Source organism: Lactuca serriola, chromosome 3, assembly GCF_051521515.1.
Source record: "Lactuca serriola cultivar US96UC23 chromosome 3, Lser_US96UC23_V15, whole genome shotgun sequence".
In the NCBI taxonomy this organism is placed as follows: Eukaryota; Viridiplantae; Streptophyta; class Magnoliopsida; order Asterales; family Asteraceae; genus Lactuca; species Lactuca serriola.
Genome location: NC_136410.1, coordinates 251,046,322 through 251,064,017, shown reverse-complemented (window position 1 = coordinate 251,064,017; position 17,696 = coordinate 251,046,322). Strand labels below are relative to the sequence as shown.

General features: G+C 35.3%; 1 protein-coding gene across 1 annotated transcript; it reads left to right on the top strand.

Moving 5' to 3' along the window:
- The first annotated feature begins 9,714 nt into the window (after positions 1-9,714).
- On the top strand, positions 9,715-12,015 carry LOC145096169 (uncharacterized). The gene has a single exon (XM_079033935.1). The coding sequence runs from the start codon at positions 9,715-9,717 to the stop codon at positions 12,013-12,015; it is 2,301 nt and encodes a 766-aa protein (XP_078890061.1).
- The last annotated feature ends 5,681 nt before the right edge of the window (positions 12,016-17,696 follow it).

Genomic DNA, 17,696 nt, shown 5'->3' with positions numbered 1-17,696 from the left:
TATGGATCTAAGTTGGTGAATACTATACCATCACATGTGCATTGGGAAATACCAAATGAAACGGTGGTCATGTTACCTCCCTCAATGCAGTAGTTATTCATGTAGCACCTTTATATTTTATGTAGTATTATGTATTAGTTTTTTATGTACCCCGTTTTTATTTTAGTGTCGTGTTACGTATTAGTTAGCCATGTACCATGTTTATATTTTATGTCGTATTATGTATTAGTTATTTATGTACCCCATTTATATTTTATGGCGTATTATGTATTAGTTATTTATTTTATGTCGTATTATGTATTGGCTATTGAGGAAACAACATACATTAAAAGAAATGGACGTTTATTAAATAGTAACGACTACACACATACAACAACAAGCAACTTAAATAACGAAAAATAATTAACTTAACCAACATGCATATTAAAAATAAGGGAAATTCTTTAAAAGATTCCATGCATCTAAGTGGGTAAACTCGCTACCATCATATTCAAAATGGTATAGTTCCAAAGCCACCTGCCGTAGAATGTATTCATCCATACGTATTTGCATGTTCGTTATCCAACTCGTTATAAATACGTTGAAATTGTTTCACCTTTATTTTCAAATCCAGAAACTTCGCTTTGACATCTCTTCTTCTTCGATATTGAGTACGCCTCATTAAATGGTGAAACAAATGACAGACACGAGACCAAAATGATCCACCACGAACTTGTGGGGAACCCGGTGGAAAATCCTCCTCTACAATTATAATCCAAGCTTGAACCAAAGCGACCTCCTCTGCGTTCCTCCATATATGTGGTGAGTCCATAATTGCAAGGAGGGAAGTAATACGATACAATTACAATAGATATTAAAATCTATTTATAACGACTCCTTACTTTCCTGGTGCAATGGCTTGTCAATTCAAGCAGCAATGTATTGTGTTGTCATTCGACCGGGGATGACTTGTCAACTCGAACAGTGATCTGTTGTGTTATAAGTATAGTACACTGCATTCGTCAGTTAATTTTGACTATGAATTGCAGACATATTAGAAGGTTGGACTGCGATTTTGTGTTGAAACTACTATAAATTGACCTTAAGTTACATAAATAGTTTATTAAATAAACCAATACAGTTGTTCAAATATTGTTTTTTAGATTCTACTCTCTTTGTTTCAATCAAAATGAGTTCTATATCATGGAGCAATGAAGAGTTCTTGGTTCTTACACATGCTTATATTCATGTGTACGAGACAAGCAAGTTGAACGATCCAATGTTTTGAAGCCGTTTAACCAATATATTCAATGCTGAAAGCCAAATGGCTACAAGAAACGATCGTGACGAACTAGACATCTTAGCAAGATGGTATGAAATGAAAACCGAAGTTCTATTATTCAATGATCTTTATACCAAAATTGACGACACCCGTTTAAATGCTACTGAGGAGGTCATCTTGGAAGCTGCTAAGGAGGAATACAAGTCATTAAGTAACGGGTTGGAATTCCAGTTTGAAGCCCCTTGGAATATTTTGAAATATATCCCGTTTGTTTAAAATCTATTTTAGTTTATTATTTGAGTACTAGGTTATTTTCATGTACTAGGTTATTTTCATGTATTTCGTATGTATTTCGTTTGTTTAAAATTTATTTTAGTTTATTATGTGAGCAACTCGTATGATTAATTTGAATTAATAAATGCCCATTGCATTAGTTTTCACAATACATTAGAATACATTTCTAACAAGGATTCCATGAACCATTACAAACATTACAACAATTACATGAAAAACAACGAAATAATACGAACAAAGCATTAACGTAAAACACAAGTCCATGGGTTATTCTTAACAGAAATTAGAGCGGTCTACATGAAATACTGTTTATTTTTAACAACCTTCCAAACTTTCTCATATTCGAAGTCTCTGCCGTCATGCTCACAGATGTAAAAATCTGTAACAACTTCCAAGAACTCTTCTTTGTCCCGATAACGAACATTGTTACATTTCGCATAATTACATGCCTGATTGAACCATGTCACTTCTTCCTTTACATCCATCCACTTAGTAACAACATCTGATTTTTCTCTTTTTTGTCCTTCTCCCATCTCATGGTTAAACAAAGATGTTATGCGAGTCCATTCATCACCAATTTGGCAATGCAGGGGAGCAAGTAATTATACACCATCCTTAACACTTAGCCAGCAACGTGTTAGAACTAACACCTCGTTTGTCGTCCATGGCCTTTCAGAATTGGAACCAGGTACTTCATTCGAAGAACTTGCTGCATTCGACGACATTTCTAATAATGGGAGTTCGTTTCGTTTAGGTGATTTGGGTGTTTGGTTTTTAGATCTTAAACATCTATTTATATAAATAAATAGACTATGAATTAAAACTTTGACTATGAAATGGTTACATTTGGACTACGATTTTCAGCTTTATGTAGTGATTTATCATGTCAAACTGTCATTTATGTCTTGTCACTTAAGGGTTCCACTACGATTTGCAGGTTACTATAGTGACTTGTCATTACTGTCTAGTCATTTCAAAGTTGGACTTGTCATTACTGTCTAGTATGTATTAATACCACTTATAGATGAAGTTTATTACAATGTCGACTTTATTATGAGTTCCTCACACAAATTCGAAGTTTGCTCATGCAACGAAGTAGATTGTTACTACTGTGATTCGGTAGACCCTTTTTTTACACCCTCTTCGGCCGGGCCATATATGTCACATGAAAATTTTGAAAAATTGAAGAATGCTGAAGAACAACAAGAAGAGGACAAAGAGTCATCCCGACTTCTAACTCAACTTGCTAATGATATTGCATCGGAATGCAAACAAGCTCAAGAATGGATAAACCTCAATAAAAACAAAATCAAATAGCATAAAGATTGGATAAAAAAGAGTAAGAAGGCAATCAAAACGACTGAAAAATGGCTTGCTGAGAAGGATGAGCAGTTGATACACATTATGGTAAAAAAGGATCGTTTGGAAGACAAAATGAGAATTAGGGATGACTATATAACAATGGAGAAAGAGAAGTACCCATTGCAGTTCCCTGAGTTTAAAAATTAGTTACAAAATTGTTGTAATATTATCATGATACAGATTAGGTTGCAAAAAGATCGTTTGTTATTTTTTTTAAATAACAAGTTGTAATTGTTAAAAAAATTCTGCAAACTATATTTTATAAAATAAAGGCTTCATTAATTGTTATAATCAACAAACTAAACAAAAATATGAAAGCATAGCAATGTCTTGTAAGATTTAATAAAAATATTACAATACATAATAAGTTAACAACTCGTCATTAGTCCTCATTTCAAGATTGTTTTATATCAAAATCAGTGTTATAGGTTTGTGAGCAACTCGCTGAACCACCAATATTAAATGTCATTTCTGCAGTAGAAATTATGTGACGTGCTCCGCTACCGGACGCCCTTCCAGTACAATTATTTCTCGTGTGTCCTATTTGACCACATGTAGAACACTCTTTATAATTGGACTCTCGCCTTGGGATGGAATGCGGTCTGTGTTTCTTGGCCTGCCTGGCTGACGTTTATCCATTATTGGTGGCTTAACAATCATCAAATCATCGGGGATCTCCTATTTGGATGGCTTTGGCAGAGGGTTTATTGATTCCTCATATGTTTTCCTCAGTGTTTCGGTAAAGTAAGCATTTAATGCATACCTCGAGCAATCTTGGTAATTGTTCACTGTTAAACATCTTATGACATGACCACAAGGTATCCCATCAAGTTGCCAATGCCTACATGTACATGTCATATGTTGGAAATCAACAATCACATTTTGTGCCCCCTTTTTGACCTCGCATTTCGTATTTGAGATCATGCGAACATCCCATTTGGTAAAAGTTTTCTTGTTTTCTTTTACAACTTCATCCGCCCAAGGGGTAAGTATTGTTGTTGCTTCCGCTAAAAAAAGAGCCAAAATGAAGAAGTTAAGATCAATAACATCAAAATTAATAAAACATTAATATTAAAAATTTACTTAATACCTGCAAAGTTACGTCTTTGAAACCACCATTATTGCATTGTAGCACGAAAAAAATCGATCAACATAAGTATTGGCACCTTACGTGCGTGTCTAGATAATGCATTTATAGACTCCGCACTGTTGGACGACATAAGATTGTATCGGTTCCCTTTAAAATGTGCCCTTGACCAAGTTTCTGGATTTATAATTTTTAAGTACTCCCATACTGGTTCTTTTGTCTTTTTCATAACATCCATGGCAGCATCAAAAGCATCAACTGTGTACACCCTACACGCCTCACAAAAAATTCCTTTAACCGTTTTACTCTTGTCGAATCTAGATACTATGTTGAAATACAAATGGACACCACATATTCCATGATGAGCGTGAGGAAAAATATTGGCAACATATGTTGCTATAGATGGAGACCTATCAAATATAATTGTAAGCTCCTGCATATTTCCTATGCAATCACGTAGTTTTTGAAAAAACCATGTCCAAGAATCGGTACACTCATTTTTCAATATACCATATGCAACCAGTAATATTTGGTTCTGTCCGTCCTTAGTAACTGCAAGTAACATGGTACCTTTGAACTCTCCCTTTAGGTGAGCTCCATCTACTACTAGGGTCGGTTTACTACTAGGGTCGGTTTACAAAAATTGACAAAAGCGCGTACCTACAATACATTGTATATCTATTCAAATACACCAAAATAAATATTAAAAAATTAATATAATATTATAATACTAACCGAGCAACCGAGTGCGACGTACAAAAACTCAAAGCGATCATCAGCATCTGTTTTAATATGTGTGACAGTACCCGGATTATGTTTGGCCAAGTTGTGACAATACGCCGGAAGTTTGGTAAAAGAATCCTCTTTCGTACCCCTTAACGACAACAATGCATATTGCTTCGCACGCCATGCCTGATGGTATGAGATATTAATATTCAATTGAGCATTCATATCATTAACAATATCTTTTCCCCGATAAACTCTACTATAGTCTTCAGCCAAAACATCAGCAACATATTCACCAAAAACATATTTGTTTGCTTGTTGATGATTAGGTTGCAAAAATGTTGAAGAACATGTGTGTACATCAACAAATTTATTCACTTGGAAAAGTCCATCTGAATTTTTAATTGCTTTTGCTCTTAGTAACCAAGAACAATTTTTCGAAACGCACACAGTTTCATACCTTGATTTGGTGGATCTACTTGTCCTCGTCTGGAAACCTTCTCGAAGACATTTTTTACCAATACACCGCTTTAAAAGTTCTTTGTTCTTAAATATACTCTCACATTGAATCTTTTGAAGATTCATGTTTACCATCTTTGTTGGGATATCTTCATTAAGATCAAGTGGGCATTCTGGTACAGGGGGCATACTGTGAAAAAGGTTATCGGGAAACTTAGCTTTAACTTCATCACCCAACTCATCTCTATCGGAATTGCTTTGTAGCTCGGTTATATCTAAACGTACATCACCAACATCAACATAATGCCCGTAAACATGATTTTTTTCATTTTTTTGACTTGAATTTTTTTTCTTTTTAGTTTTATCTACCACACGCCTATTCATAAATTTAACTTCTTGTTCGGCAACATCCTCACAACGACCACCCACATCATCAAGATAAGTACCAACATCATCATCACCAACATGCTTGTAATTCTCAGGATCCACATAGTGAATAGGTGAATAACTAACATTAACATTTTCAGCAACACTGTGAAACTGAGGTACACTAGGAGTATTGAAAGTACCTATCGGATCGTTGCTCCCTTTATAACTGGATAAATTACCAACAAGCTGGTTTCCAATTTCACCACCCCCATTAACCTCCTCAACTTCATCAACCACCACAAACACTTTCACAGCCCTTCTTCCACTACATTTGATTACGTTTATCAACATTCTAACATCCATGTCTTCAACTATAGCTATATAATAATTTAATTCAGGATGGTGGAAACGAAGACCAATTCTATATTTGTCTAACAAACCAATTTTGCTTCTTACCAAAGATACAAAATCACTATAACTAATATACTCATAAAATATCAAAGCAAATTCAGAAATACCTCCCTGTGGACATGCGCATTCCAGATTAGTTCCATTAACTTACCATCTCCCACCAGTTACAAGACAAACCAAATATTCAATCATTTTTTAGAGCAAATTTTAGAGAAAGTTCCTAAACAAATAACAACCAAAATGATAATTTTCTACAAAAATTTTTATATAGCAACATGATTTCGTAGTCAAACCAATTGATTTCATAGTCAAACTAAAAAATTAACAATTTCGCAGATGGGATGAGAGTAAATCGCAGATGGGGCATTTCCATCTGCGATTTTACCCTATATATAGAGAAAAAAATAAAAAAATAAAATAAATAAAACCATCTACGAATGTACAAGCAGCTAAAGCACAGCTGTGCTTTAGCTGCTTGTACATTCGCAGATGGGATGGTGATTTCGCAGATGGAGCATTTCCATCTGCGAAATTGAGGGCTATTTTTGCAATTACTATTTTTTTGGCTATTTTTGTAATGTAATTAGTGTAAATGGCTATTTTTGTCATTTTCTCTTATTATAATAAGAGCATCCATGATAATGAATAATGAATTCAATAAGATTGTTAAATGTGGTGACAAGTCTAATTTCATTCGGATTTAATCTAAGCATTCAATGGGTTTGGAGGTGAATAGCCATTGAACTCTTCAATGAATAAAAAAAAAAAAAAAAAAAAAAAAAAAAAAAAAAAAACTTCATCTTAAATACATACTATAAATTAGCTTTCATAACTTTCTATTGAACTCTCTAGAGTTTAATGTATTTTAGAAAAAAAAATTAATAAAGTTGTATAGAATATAGAAAATGATGTCAAAATCCATTGAACTTTATAGAATTCAATGCATTGTGGATGCTTTTATTTGAAAACAGAGTCTTATAATATTTATAAATAATTCATTTATAACGTATAAAAAGTGGTATTAATATTTTATTGGAAGATACGGGAGTAGTATAGTTTTATTCCAAGATTATATTATGTGCATAAAACATGAACTTGATCACCAAGAAATCACCACGTGAAAAGCCGTAGGTTACTAAACTAATCTATATGCATCCATTAATTTATATGCATTTTTTAAAGGAAGTCCGAAAATTTTGTTATATCAACAAAACAATACAAAGAAAAAAAAAATAGACAAGGTCGTTTTTGGACATACCCCAACAAAGGACCTCTAATAGTACATCAACAATATACCATACCAAAAACAAAAAATTTAAGACGTTATGCAAGTTATTATTATTATTATTATTATTATTATTATTATTATTATTATTATTATTATTTTTGCAAGTTTTCATCTTATAATGCAACTTTAAATCATAACCTTAAAAATCTGGCTATAAATCCAAACAATACTCCTATAAGACATCAAGCGGACCACTTCCTTACTCAACGCAGATCATTCGCTTCAAATTCCGAATTCTTAAGGCTCACTCCAAGAAATGTTAGCATTACCGACGACACCTTTAACGACGACACCAGGCAATAGCAGCGATATGTAATTGACACGTTATAGGTTCCCCGCTATTGCCTGGTGTCGCCGCTAATGCTCAGTTACAGTGATCCGCGTCAAACAATCATCATCCATCCGATTTCTTTTCAATCCAACGGCTGTAGAGGAAAGCGGAAAGACGCGCTGACTTTTCCCTCCATGTGTCGCCGCTATTGCCCTAATGTCGCCGCTAATACCCACCCGTCGCCGCTAATGCTCGTGCATATATCCCATTTCCAGTTAACCTTTCTGCGTATTTCTTTTCTGCAATCTCCTTTCTTCTCTCGTTTTTCTCTCCTTTCTTTCTTCATTCTCAGTTATTTCTTCCGACTTGGTGGGCTAGGAAGTGGCTCTTGGGACCGGTGTTAGCCCCTCCTTCCCCCCAAGACCGCCACAAGACCGCCATAGCCCAAAACCGGCGACCTTGAGCTACATTCCGAAATTGCCCACATTCAAGGACAAATTCCTCCTCCTTTTTATGATTTTTCTATTTTGGTGTTAATTTAGATGATAAAATGTTAGCAATTTTCAATTTTGTTGAGTGATGATGTTTGTATTTTGAGATATGAAGTGGTTATGCATTTTGTTGGATTGTATGTTTTTTTTTCAGATTTGTGGGAAGTTGTTATGCATTTTGTGTATGATTTGTAATTTATGTTTATATTACATTGGCTTAAAAATAAAATTTGGCATGAATATATACATTTGTTGGATTGTAATTTATGTTTATACCACATTGGCTTAAAATGAAATTTATATGTATAAATTTGTATGAAATTGGAATATGCAAATTGGATGTATACATTTGGCTTAATTAGGTTATTAATAGCAACTTACTTCTAGTAATGTATTGTATATGGTTTCAAAGTGTTTAATTTTGTTAGTGACTTAATGTTGGTCATCAAAACTTTAGCTTTAATTGGATGAAATTGGCTTAATTGTAATTTATGTATACATTTGGCTTAATTGTATGAAAATTGGATGAAATTGGAATATGCAAATTGGATGTATACATTTGGCTTAATTAGGTTATTAATAGCAACTTACTTCTAGTAATGTAAAGTATATGGTTTTAAAGTGCTTAATTTTGTTAGTGACTTACTGTTGGTCATTACAACTTTAGCTTTAATTGGATTATTAATAGCAATGTACTTCTAGAAATTGTAATTTAATTATATAGTAAAATTAAATTAAGTTTAAAAAAATGAATAAAAAAATAATAAATTAATTGTAAAATTAAATTAAATTAGTTTTCAAATCAAGTTAATGTTAATATTAAAATAAAATAAAATTAGTTTAAAAAATTAAACTAATAACAAAAAAGAAAATATTAAATTAATTAGAAAATCAAATTAACTTACCTTTAGAATCAAATTAAGTTACGTTTATAAAATCAAATTAAACCAATTATAAAACCAACTTAATAGCAACATACTTTTAGTGACTTATTGTTGGTCATTACAACTTTAGCTTTAATTAAGTTATTAATAGCAACGTACTTCTAGAAATTTTAATTTAATTATATAATAAAATTAAATTAATTTTAAAAAAATGAATAAAAAATAATAAATTAATTGTAAAATTAAATTAAATTAGTTTTAAAATCAAGTTAATGTTAATATTAAAATAAAATAAAATTAGTTTAAAAAATTAAACTAATAACAAAAAACAAAATATTAAATTAATTATAAAATCAAATTAATTTACCTTTAGAATCAAATTAAGTTACCTTTATAAAATCAATTATAAAACCAACTTAATAGCAACGTACTTCTAGTGACTTAATGTTGGTCATTACACCTTTAGCTTTAATTAGGTTATTAATAGCAATGTACTTCTAGTAATTTTAATTTAATTAGGTCATTACAACTAAAGTATCCCGTATTGGAATACTTTTTGAATCATCAACTTTATGAATACTCTACTTGATTTTTGTTTCCCGTAAAGTAAACCTTAAACACTAAATTACGTTTCACTTGCATCATGTCTATTGATAAAAGTTGGACTACCAATCCACATCGTCAATCTCCCGAGTTCCAGCTAGGACTCGACACTTTTGTCAAAAGATCCATGTTACACCTAGATTGTAAAGGTGAAACCAAATGTCCGTGTGAGAAATGTGATAATTGTTACTTCATGAATCCGAAAAAAATGAGACGTCATGTTCGTATATATGGTTTCAGTAAATCATACAAAATGTGGATATATCACGGTAAACCTTTAATCCCTCCAGTTGTAAATGTCGTATCGCCAAGTAATGAGATGGCTGATGTTATTGATGATGTTATGTGGGAGTCAAGAGAAAATGATACAAACCTCGATGAAGGAGACTCGAATACAAGGGGTAGCAGTGTCGATGATGATTTTGAAGAGTTGTTAGAGGCAGTCGAAACCAAGTTATATCCTGGTTGTACGTTTTCTTTCCTTGAATTTTTAGCAAAACTGATGCATATCAAGGTCAACAACCAATGGACTGATAGTTCATTTGATCAACTCCTTGAGTTGTTGCATTCGACATTTCCACCAAACAACAAGGTTCCCCGTTCATATTATTTAGCAAAAAAGAAACTGAAGAAGTTAGGTTTGGGGTACGAGTCAATACATGTGTGCAAAAATGATTGTTTTCTCTTCTGGAAGGAACACAAGTCATTGCAAGTTTGTCCCGTTTGTAAAGAGAGTCGGTGGATTGATAAAAACACGAAGGGTAAGAAAGTGGCTCATAAGGTGTTACGGTACTTTCTAGTGGCCCCTAGACTACGCCGTTTGTATTGTTCACGGTACACTTCCAAAAATATGATATGGAATAGTACTGGGAGATCAGAAGATAGTGTGATGCGTCATCCCGTTGATGGAGAGTCTTGGCAAAAATTTGATGTAGATTACCCTGACTTGTCGAGTGAACCTCGCAACGTACGTCTAGGGCTGGCAGCTGATGGCTTTAATCCATTTGGTAACATGTGTAATCCGCATAGTACGTGGCCGGTTGTACTCACCACATACAATCTGCCACCATGGCTTTGTATGAAAGAGTCATCATTCATGTTGGCCTTGTTGATTCCAGGCCCTAAAGTGCCTGGAAAGGACATAGATTTTTTCCTTAGGCCGTTAGTGGAAGAGCTTAAGTTTTTGTGGCAATCAGGCGTACGCATTAAAGACGCGGCGACAAACACATTCTTCACATTGAAAGCTATGTTTTTATGGACAATAAATGACTTTGTAGCTCGTAGTAGTTTATCGGGCTGGAGTGGACAAGGGTATAGAGCATGCCCGACTTGCAATGAATACACTCCCTCGTACCGTGCAGTAAATAAAGTCATTTATATCAGTCATCGTCGTTTCTTAGATGCTGATGATCCATTAAGGATGAGTTTGAAATTTAACGAGCAACCCGAGACAAGACCCGCTCTGAGACACTTTACTAACAAAGACATACAAGAGCAGCTAGGTTGTCTAATACTTCGTAAACCGTGTAAACATCCTAACACTCTCAAGGAAAACATGGATCGGCAAGGATTCGAGTTGAACTGGTCGAAACGTAGCATATTTTTCGAGCTTGAGTATTGGTCTTCTTTGCAGCTGAAGCACAACATAGATTTGATGCATGTTGAGAAAAATGTGGGTGAGAGTCTTTTGGGTACTTCTATGATGAATAATAAGAGTAAAGACACATCAAATGCACATGAGGACTTGAAAAATCTGAATATCCGACATAATCAATGGTTGCAAAAAAAGGGTAACAAGCTCACTAGACCACATGCAAGCTACTCATTCAAGAAACCTGACCGAAAAATCTTTTGTCAATTTATAAGAGACGTTAAATTTCCTGATGGGTTTGGATCTAAAATCAGTAAGAAAGTGGTAAATAATGATACTAACATTATTGGGTTGAAATCTCATGACTATCACATTCTTATGCAACTTTTGATACCAATCGGAGTTAGAGCGTTATTGGACAAAGAAACTTCTACACCAATTGTAGATCTTTGTACGTTTTTCAAGCAAATTTTCTCCAGAACACTAAAGGTGGAGGATATGAGGAAAGCAAAAGAAGACATTATTAGAATCTTGTGCAAGTTAGATTTGATTTATCCTCCAGCGTTTTTCGACATTATGATTCATTTAGTTTTGCATTTACCTGATGAAGCGATTGTCGGAGGCCCGATATGTATGAGATGGATGTATCCATTCGAAAGGTATATGAAAAAACTAAAAAACTATGTCAGAAATAAGGCAAGGCCGGAAGGTTGTATAGCTGAAGGTTATATTGCTGAAGAACCTTTGACATTTTGTTCGATGTACCTTCGAGTCAATCGCCTTGAAAGAAATGAAGACATCGTCATTGAAAAAACAAAGTTTTGGATGTTTGAGTCCAAGTGTCGACCGACGAGCGCAACGCAAATCAAACATCTTGATATAAGGGAGAAACGTAATATAGAATGGTATATTGAATAGTTGTCAAGAAGTCAGACAATACATCGAGTAAGTGTTCTTACTTTTAATTATCTTTCATTATTTATTGTTACTTTTTTCCATTCATCAATTATATATATATATATATATATATATATATATATATATATATATATATATATGTATTCATCAATATAGATAATTCAAATATGAACATCCTGAAAATAACGAAAAGACCGAATTTCCCAACTGGTTTCTTGTAAAGGTAATAATAATTAACAAACAAATATCCTTTGATAAATAAAACAAATCAAGAATACATAACACATCAACATATGTTTAATAGGTTTATCAGATGGAAAAAGAAAACTCTCCAGAATTCCACAAAGAGTTGTCAGCCCTTTCAATGGGTTCACAAATTGATGTTTATACTTATACCGCATGCATAGTCAACGGTGCTAGGTTTATGGTAATTAGTTGTGATGCACAACGCAAAACGCAAAACTCTGGGGTTCTAGCGGTTGGTGGGAATCGAGAGAAACATTATGGTCAGTTAGAAGAGATTATGGAGGTGCAATATCCATATGATTATTCGACTGTAATATTTCGGTGCAAGTGGATCGATACGGGAGATATTCCTGATGATAATTGCATAAGCATCGACACAGAAAAAAAGCGTACCAAGATGATCAACTCATATATGCTTCGCAAGCCAAACAAGTGTTCTACATCTGCGAGCATGTTAACCATCGAAGAAACCAAAACAACAATCCTCGTTGTGTCATCAAGCATGTTAACCATCGAAATATTTGGGATCTACCATCCGAGAATGCTCGTGTCCAAAATGCTTACAACGACTCTGTCCAAGATGCCGACAATGTGGAGGCCGAAAATGTTGACATAGTTCAAAACAACTCTTCATCTGGAGCTAGAGTTTTTATCGACTTCTCACAATACTTTCAAAACAATGTTGATGCATCTTGTCACAACTAGAAATTTTGTGTCTTGTAATCACATCACTCAAGTAAAATGTTGAATCAAAAACTTAAGAGCATGTATGATGCTTACTCTATGACAACAAAATTTCAATCCAATACACCATACAAGTATTAAAAATGGTCAATAAGCAATTGGAAACCCTAAAAGTTCTTGCTTAGGTCCATTTTTGGAATAGGACTTCCTTATTGGGCCCAATGGACCAATAAGCTTCCAATTTGACCATCTTGGGTTTAGAACTCTTAAATGAACTCTAATTGGACCCATTTCCATTTAATTCAATATTTTGGGCCATATTGGGCCTAGAATGAAATAAAATACCCTAATGGACCTTATTGGGTCACAACAAATTTATATAGCCCTAATGGATCATAAAAATCATTCCTTGATTTATTTGGGCCGAAAAATTACATAATTAAGTCATAATATGGGCTTAAACATAAGAAGCCCAATATTCTTCCTTTCCTTTCTCCATTTCTCGACCCAACAACCCAACATGGAAGAGGGTTGACTTTCAATTGCCACCTCTTTATTACCTCTTGGATCTCCATGCACTAACTCATGTTTCCATGCACACATCACCTCACTCACTTCTCTTCCCCTTCCCTCTTTTTCCTTCGGCCGAGAGACTCCCAAACACACACAATTCACCACAAAACTCTCTCTAAATCACTCAAGACTTATCTCTTCTTCTTCATCCAAAAATCTCGGAATTTTGCTTGTGTTTCAAGAGGATTACACAAGATAATCATCATCCTTTGGTAAGTTTTCACATGTCTAAGTTACAAAACTCCTCTCTCATGTAAGATCACTTATTCTAAACAAATTTTGGTGGTCATACTCCTAGAAAACTCCTTAAGTTCGAGATCTTCCAAGGAGGCTTGCTAGGATCAAGTTTTCTTCATTTCTTCCTTCTAAGCCAAAAACAACAAGCAAAGGTGAGCTTCATACCCCCTATTTTTCGGTTTTATAAGTTTTGTGGGGGGAGAATACAAGCAAAGGTGTAGATCTATGAGTATTTGTATGCTTTGTGTGATTTCTATGTTTATTTACATGTTCTTATGTGATTATTATGTTGGATCTAGTCAAAAAGAACTCAAAACCGAGTTCTACATTACGTTGAATGAAATAAGTATAAATCATGTTATTTCATACAAATCAACTCTAGAAACATAACCAAGTTGGTTAATATGAACCTCTTTGGACTAAAATCCCATTTTTGGACTTTAAATGTTAAAAATATAAAGTTAAAGGGCCCAAAATGACAAAATACAAATTCTGATGGTTGAGGTGAGTTAAAACAGTTTCAAAAATGTATTTTCTTGAAAATTACTCTTTTGATGGACTAAAATGGAAATTTTTAAAACCTAATGGGCCAAAAATGCACTTTTCAGCCCAACAAGGCCCAAATTGCGAGATTTTCAAACTAAAGGGGCTGAATCTGTATTTTTCTGTAAAACAGAGGACTACTAGTGCTCCAAGTCCATTTCCAGGGTCAAAAATACTTTTCATATTCAAAAGGGACTAAAGATGCAAAAAATTTCTATTTTGGGCCAAAAATGTAAAAATTGCGAAAAATGGGGTTTCAGCCGAGAAAACTTCATCTTGAGGGACTAAAACTATTTTTCAAATAGACTTGAGCTGAAAAAGACCCTTTCAATAAGTTTTGATACTAAAGTGTCAAGAAAAATGGTTTAAGGACTAAAACAGAAAATTCTTTTATACAAAGGGCCAAAATTGTAAATTTATCCAAAAGAAAGGGGCTGCAAAAGAAAATTTTTAGTGATTCTAACAATGAATCTGTTAGGATGGAATACTAGTGCCATGACTATCGACGAAAAATAATACACCTACAACACCAAAAATCGTTATCAAACGAACTGATTCGGTCTCGAATCAATAACGAATCCGAACTTAATAACACGACGCTATTTCAATACACATGCGGAAATTTCGGGAAGTCAATACACACGTGGGAAATACACCAGACGTCAATACACCATCTTTGGGCCCGAAAGTTTCAAATCGTGCTTGTTGGGCCTAGCTAGCCCAATGACATGATCTTTAGGCCCGAAGGAAACTCGCTTACATGTAGTTGGGTCTTATATGACCTAATTCCGTGTAAAAGGACTTTCAATGGCTTTTGTGCTATTGGGCCCCAAGGGTCCTTTGGTACTGCTAGCAAAGTCGAGAATTCACCAATGCGAGTCGGGCTAAGGGCCCTTCGCATTCACGATAGCCTTGAACGACTTATGGAAAAAATAGGGGGCTTCGCACCCTCTGTTCCTCCTCGGTTGTGGGGCTATGAGAAGTCAGGGTGATTGGATTAAGTGAATAGTGCGAACGACGCCTAAGGGATCATTTGTATTGTTGTAAACTAGTCATTTTCATTAATGTGTGTTTATAACAATTCACAATCCATAATTAATCCAATGTCACCGGGACTCAACGAATACACACGTTGCAACGAAATAACAAAATATAAAACGCTTGATTCAAAGTATTAGGAAAACATCGGGTTTTCCTAGGGTTTTCAATTAATACACCTACAAGATGCATACCGAGTTTAACAAATTGTATTTTTACATTTATAGAAACAAACAAGCATACTTACGGATCTTCACACTTTTTACACTATGCTCTTTTCAGAAAATATCGGATTTTCTGGTGGTTTTCAAAACAATACAAACCATTATATTTCAAACATTACTTATGAACTCACCAACATTTCATATGTTGATGTTTTTCAAAATACTTGTATTCTCAGGTAACAGGTAAATCGAAAAGGAAAAATGTACTCTTTAACGTCTTGCTGCTTGTTTAATTAGTATCAAACAATTTACTTTTGGGCATGTAATATTATGAATCAATGTACTGAATGTAAACGCTACCAGTTGTAATATTTCAATGCTTGGTGATGTATAATGTTATGTTTCATGTATATTCATTGTGATGGTATTCAATTGAGTCAAAATAGCCCTCGGACGTTTCCGCCGTCTGGTTCGGGGGTGTGACAGGTTGGTATCAGAGCTCTGTTTATAGTGAACTAGCATATCTAACCATACATTGATATGCAACTATAAACCAAAAGAGGGACTAACACAACTTTGAACAAAACAAGTAAAACACAACAATAAAACACCCTTGCTTGGAATAGGAATAAGAAACATAACACCGAACCAAACAAGATAATGCTAGTATCTCGGTTAATTCAGGACTGTTCTTAGTGGTACCAAGGAGTGGATGTAGCCTGATCAACTACATTCTCTCCAAAGTATAACTAACAAACGTTCTGATGAGATCGTGATAGCTAGGGAACCTAAAACTATACCCCTTTAGCACCAAAAAGAGAACGTCTGTTTAGTATATATCATAGTCATGAGAGTGACGATAGTTTATACTTTCCCCCAGTCGTCATGGAGGGAGATCAGTCGGGTATCCAGTTTCATCAAGTCCTAGTGGCCCACGGGATGCTTGAAGATGAACCAGAAGGGAATTCAGAGGAAGCACACGACGTCGGACCTGACGAATACATAGACACCGACTACGAGTTTGGAGAGACCGACGATGACATCGAGGAAGGGCAAGACCGGGACAAGGATCACGTCACGCCGTGTGTGGACGAGGCGAAACCAGATCACCCCGCTCCACCAATGAACCCCCCAAGGGAGAACCGTTCTCCCGAAGCTGAGATTGCCGCACCGCGACAACAGTTGTACACTATGGAGGACCGGGAAGTGCGAGCTGAGCATGAGAGGGATGAGGTTATTGGAGACATGACGGAGATGGCTCAGTTGCTGGCACAACATTTCGGCATATGACCCCACCACTACGTACGACCCAGCTCATCGCGGTTAGGGATAGACTTATCTTACTAGGTCATTAGGAACTATGCTATGTACCCCGACTCTATGTTTAAGTGACTACACTACTCATAGAGCCGTTATGCTGTCGAACTAGTGTCACTCATGTATGCTCCTACGAGCAAAATTTTCATGTATTAAATGCGGATAATATTAGTGAACTTTTGCGTGTTTTATTATGACATTACAAATTGTTGTGTGTTGAGAATCTATGACTGTATGCTAAATGGTAGAAGTGTTTAAGTTCGTACCATGCACCTAGTCAGTAGGATCACAGCCTCACAGAAACCCCAAACACTGAACATATTTCCGTTTCATGACAGAAAAGATGCCTCGCCGACCTACTCGCGGAAACCCTGGACCAACCCCACCCGAAGTTGACTCCACTGCATTGCAGGCGGCCGTATCTGCTGCGGTCACTGCAGCTATGGCACAAATTCACCAAGGGAACAACGGAGGAGGCAATGGGCAAGGGACCGGGAGTTCGAACAACGGGATGAATCAAGGACCCACCAAAACATGTACCTACAAGGACTTCACAAACGCCAAACCACAAACTTTTAACGGCACTGGAGGGGTGATCACTCTGAAGCGATGGATCGAGAAGGTGGAATCGGTATTTGAGATATGCGATTGTCCTGAGGAGATGAAGGTGAAGTTTGCAGTCTGCACTTTTGTTGATCAAGCGCTCACTTGGTGGAACGGACACGTGGAAGCCATGACACTCCCTGTAGCCAACTCCATGCCGTGGTCAGAAATGAAAGAAATGATGATGGCTGAATACTGCCCACGAGGTGAGATTCAGAAAATGGAGCAAGAGCTGTGGAACCTCACTGTGCAGAATGCGAATATCGATGCCTACAT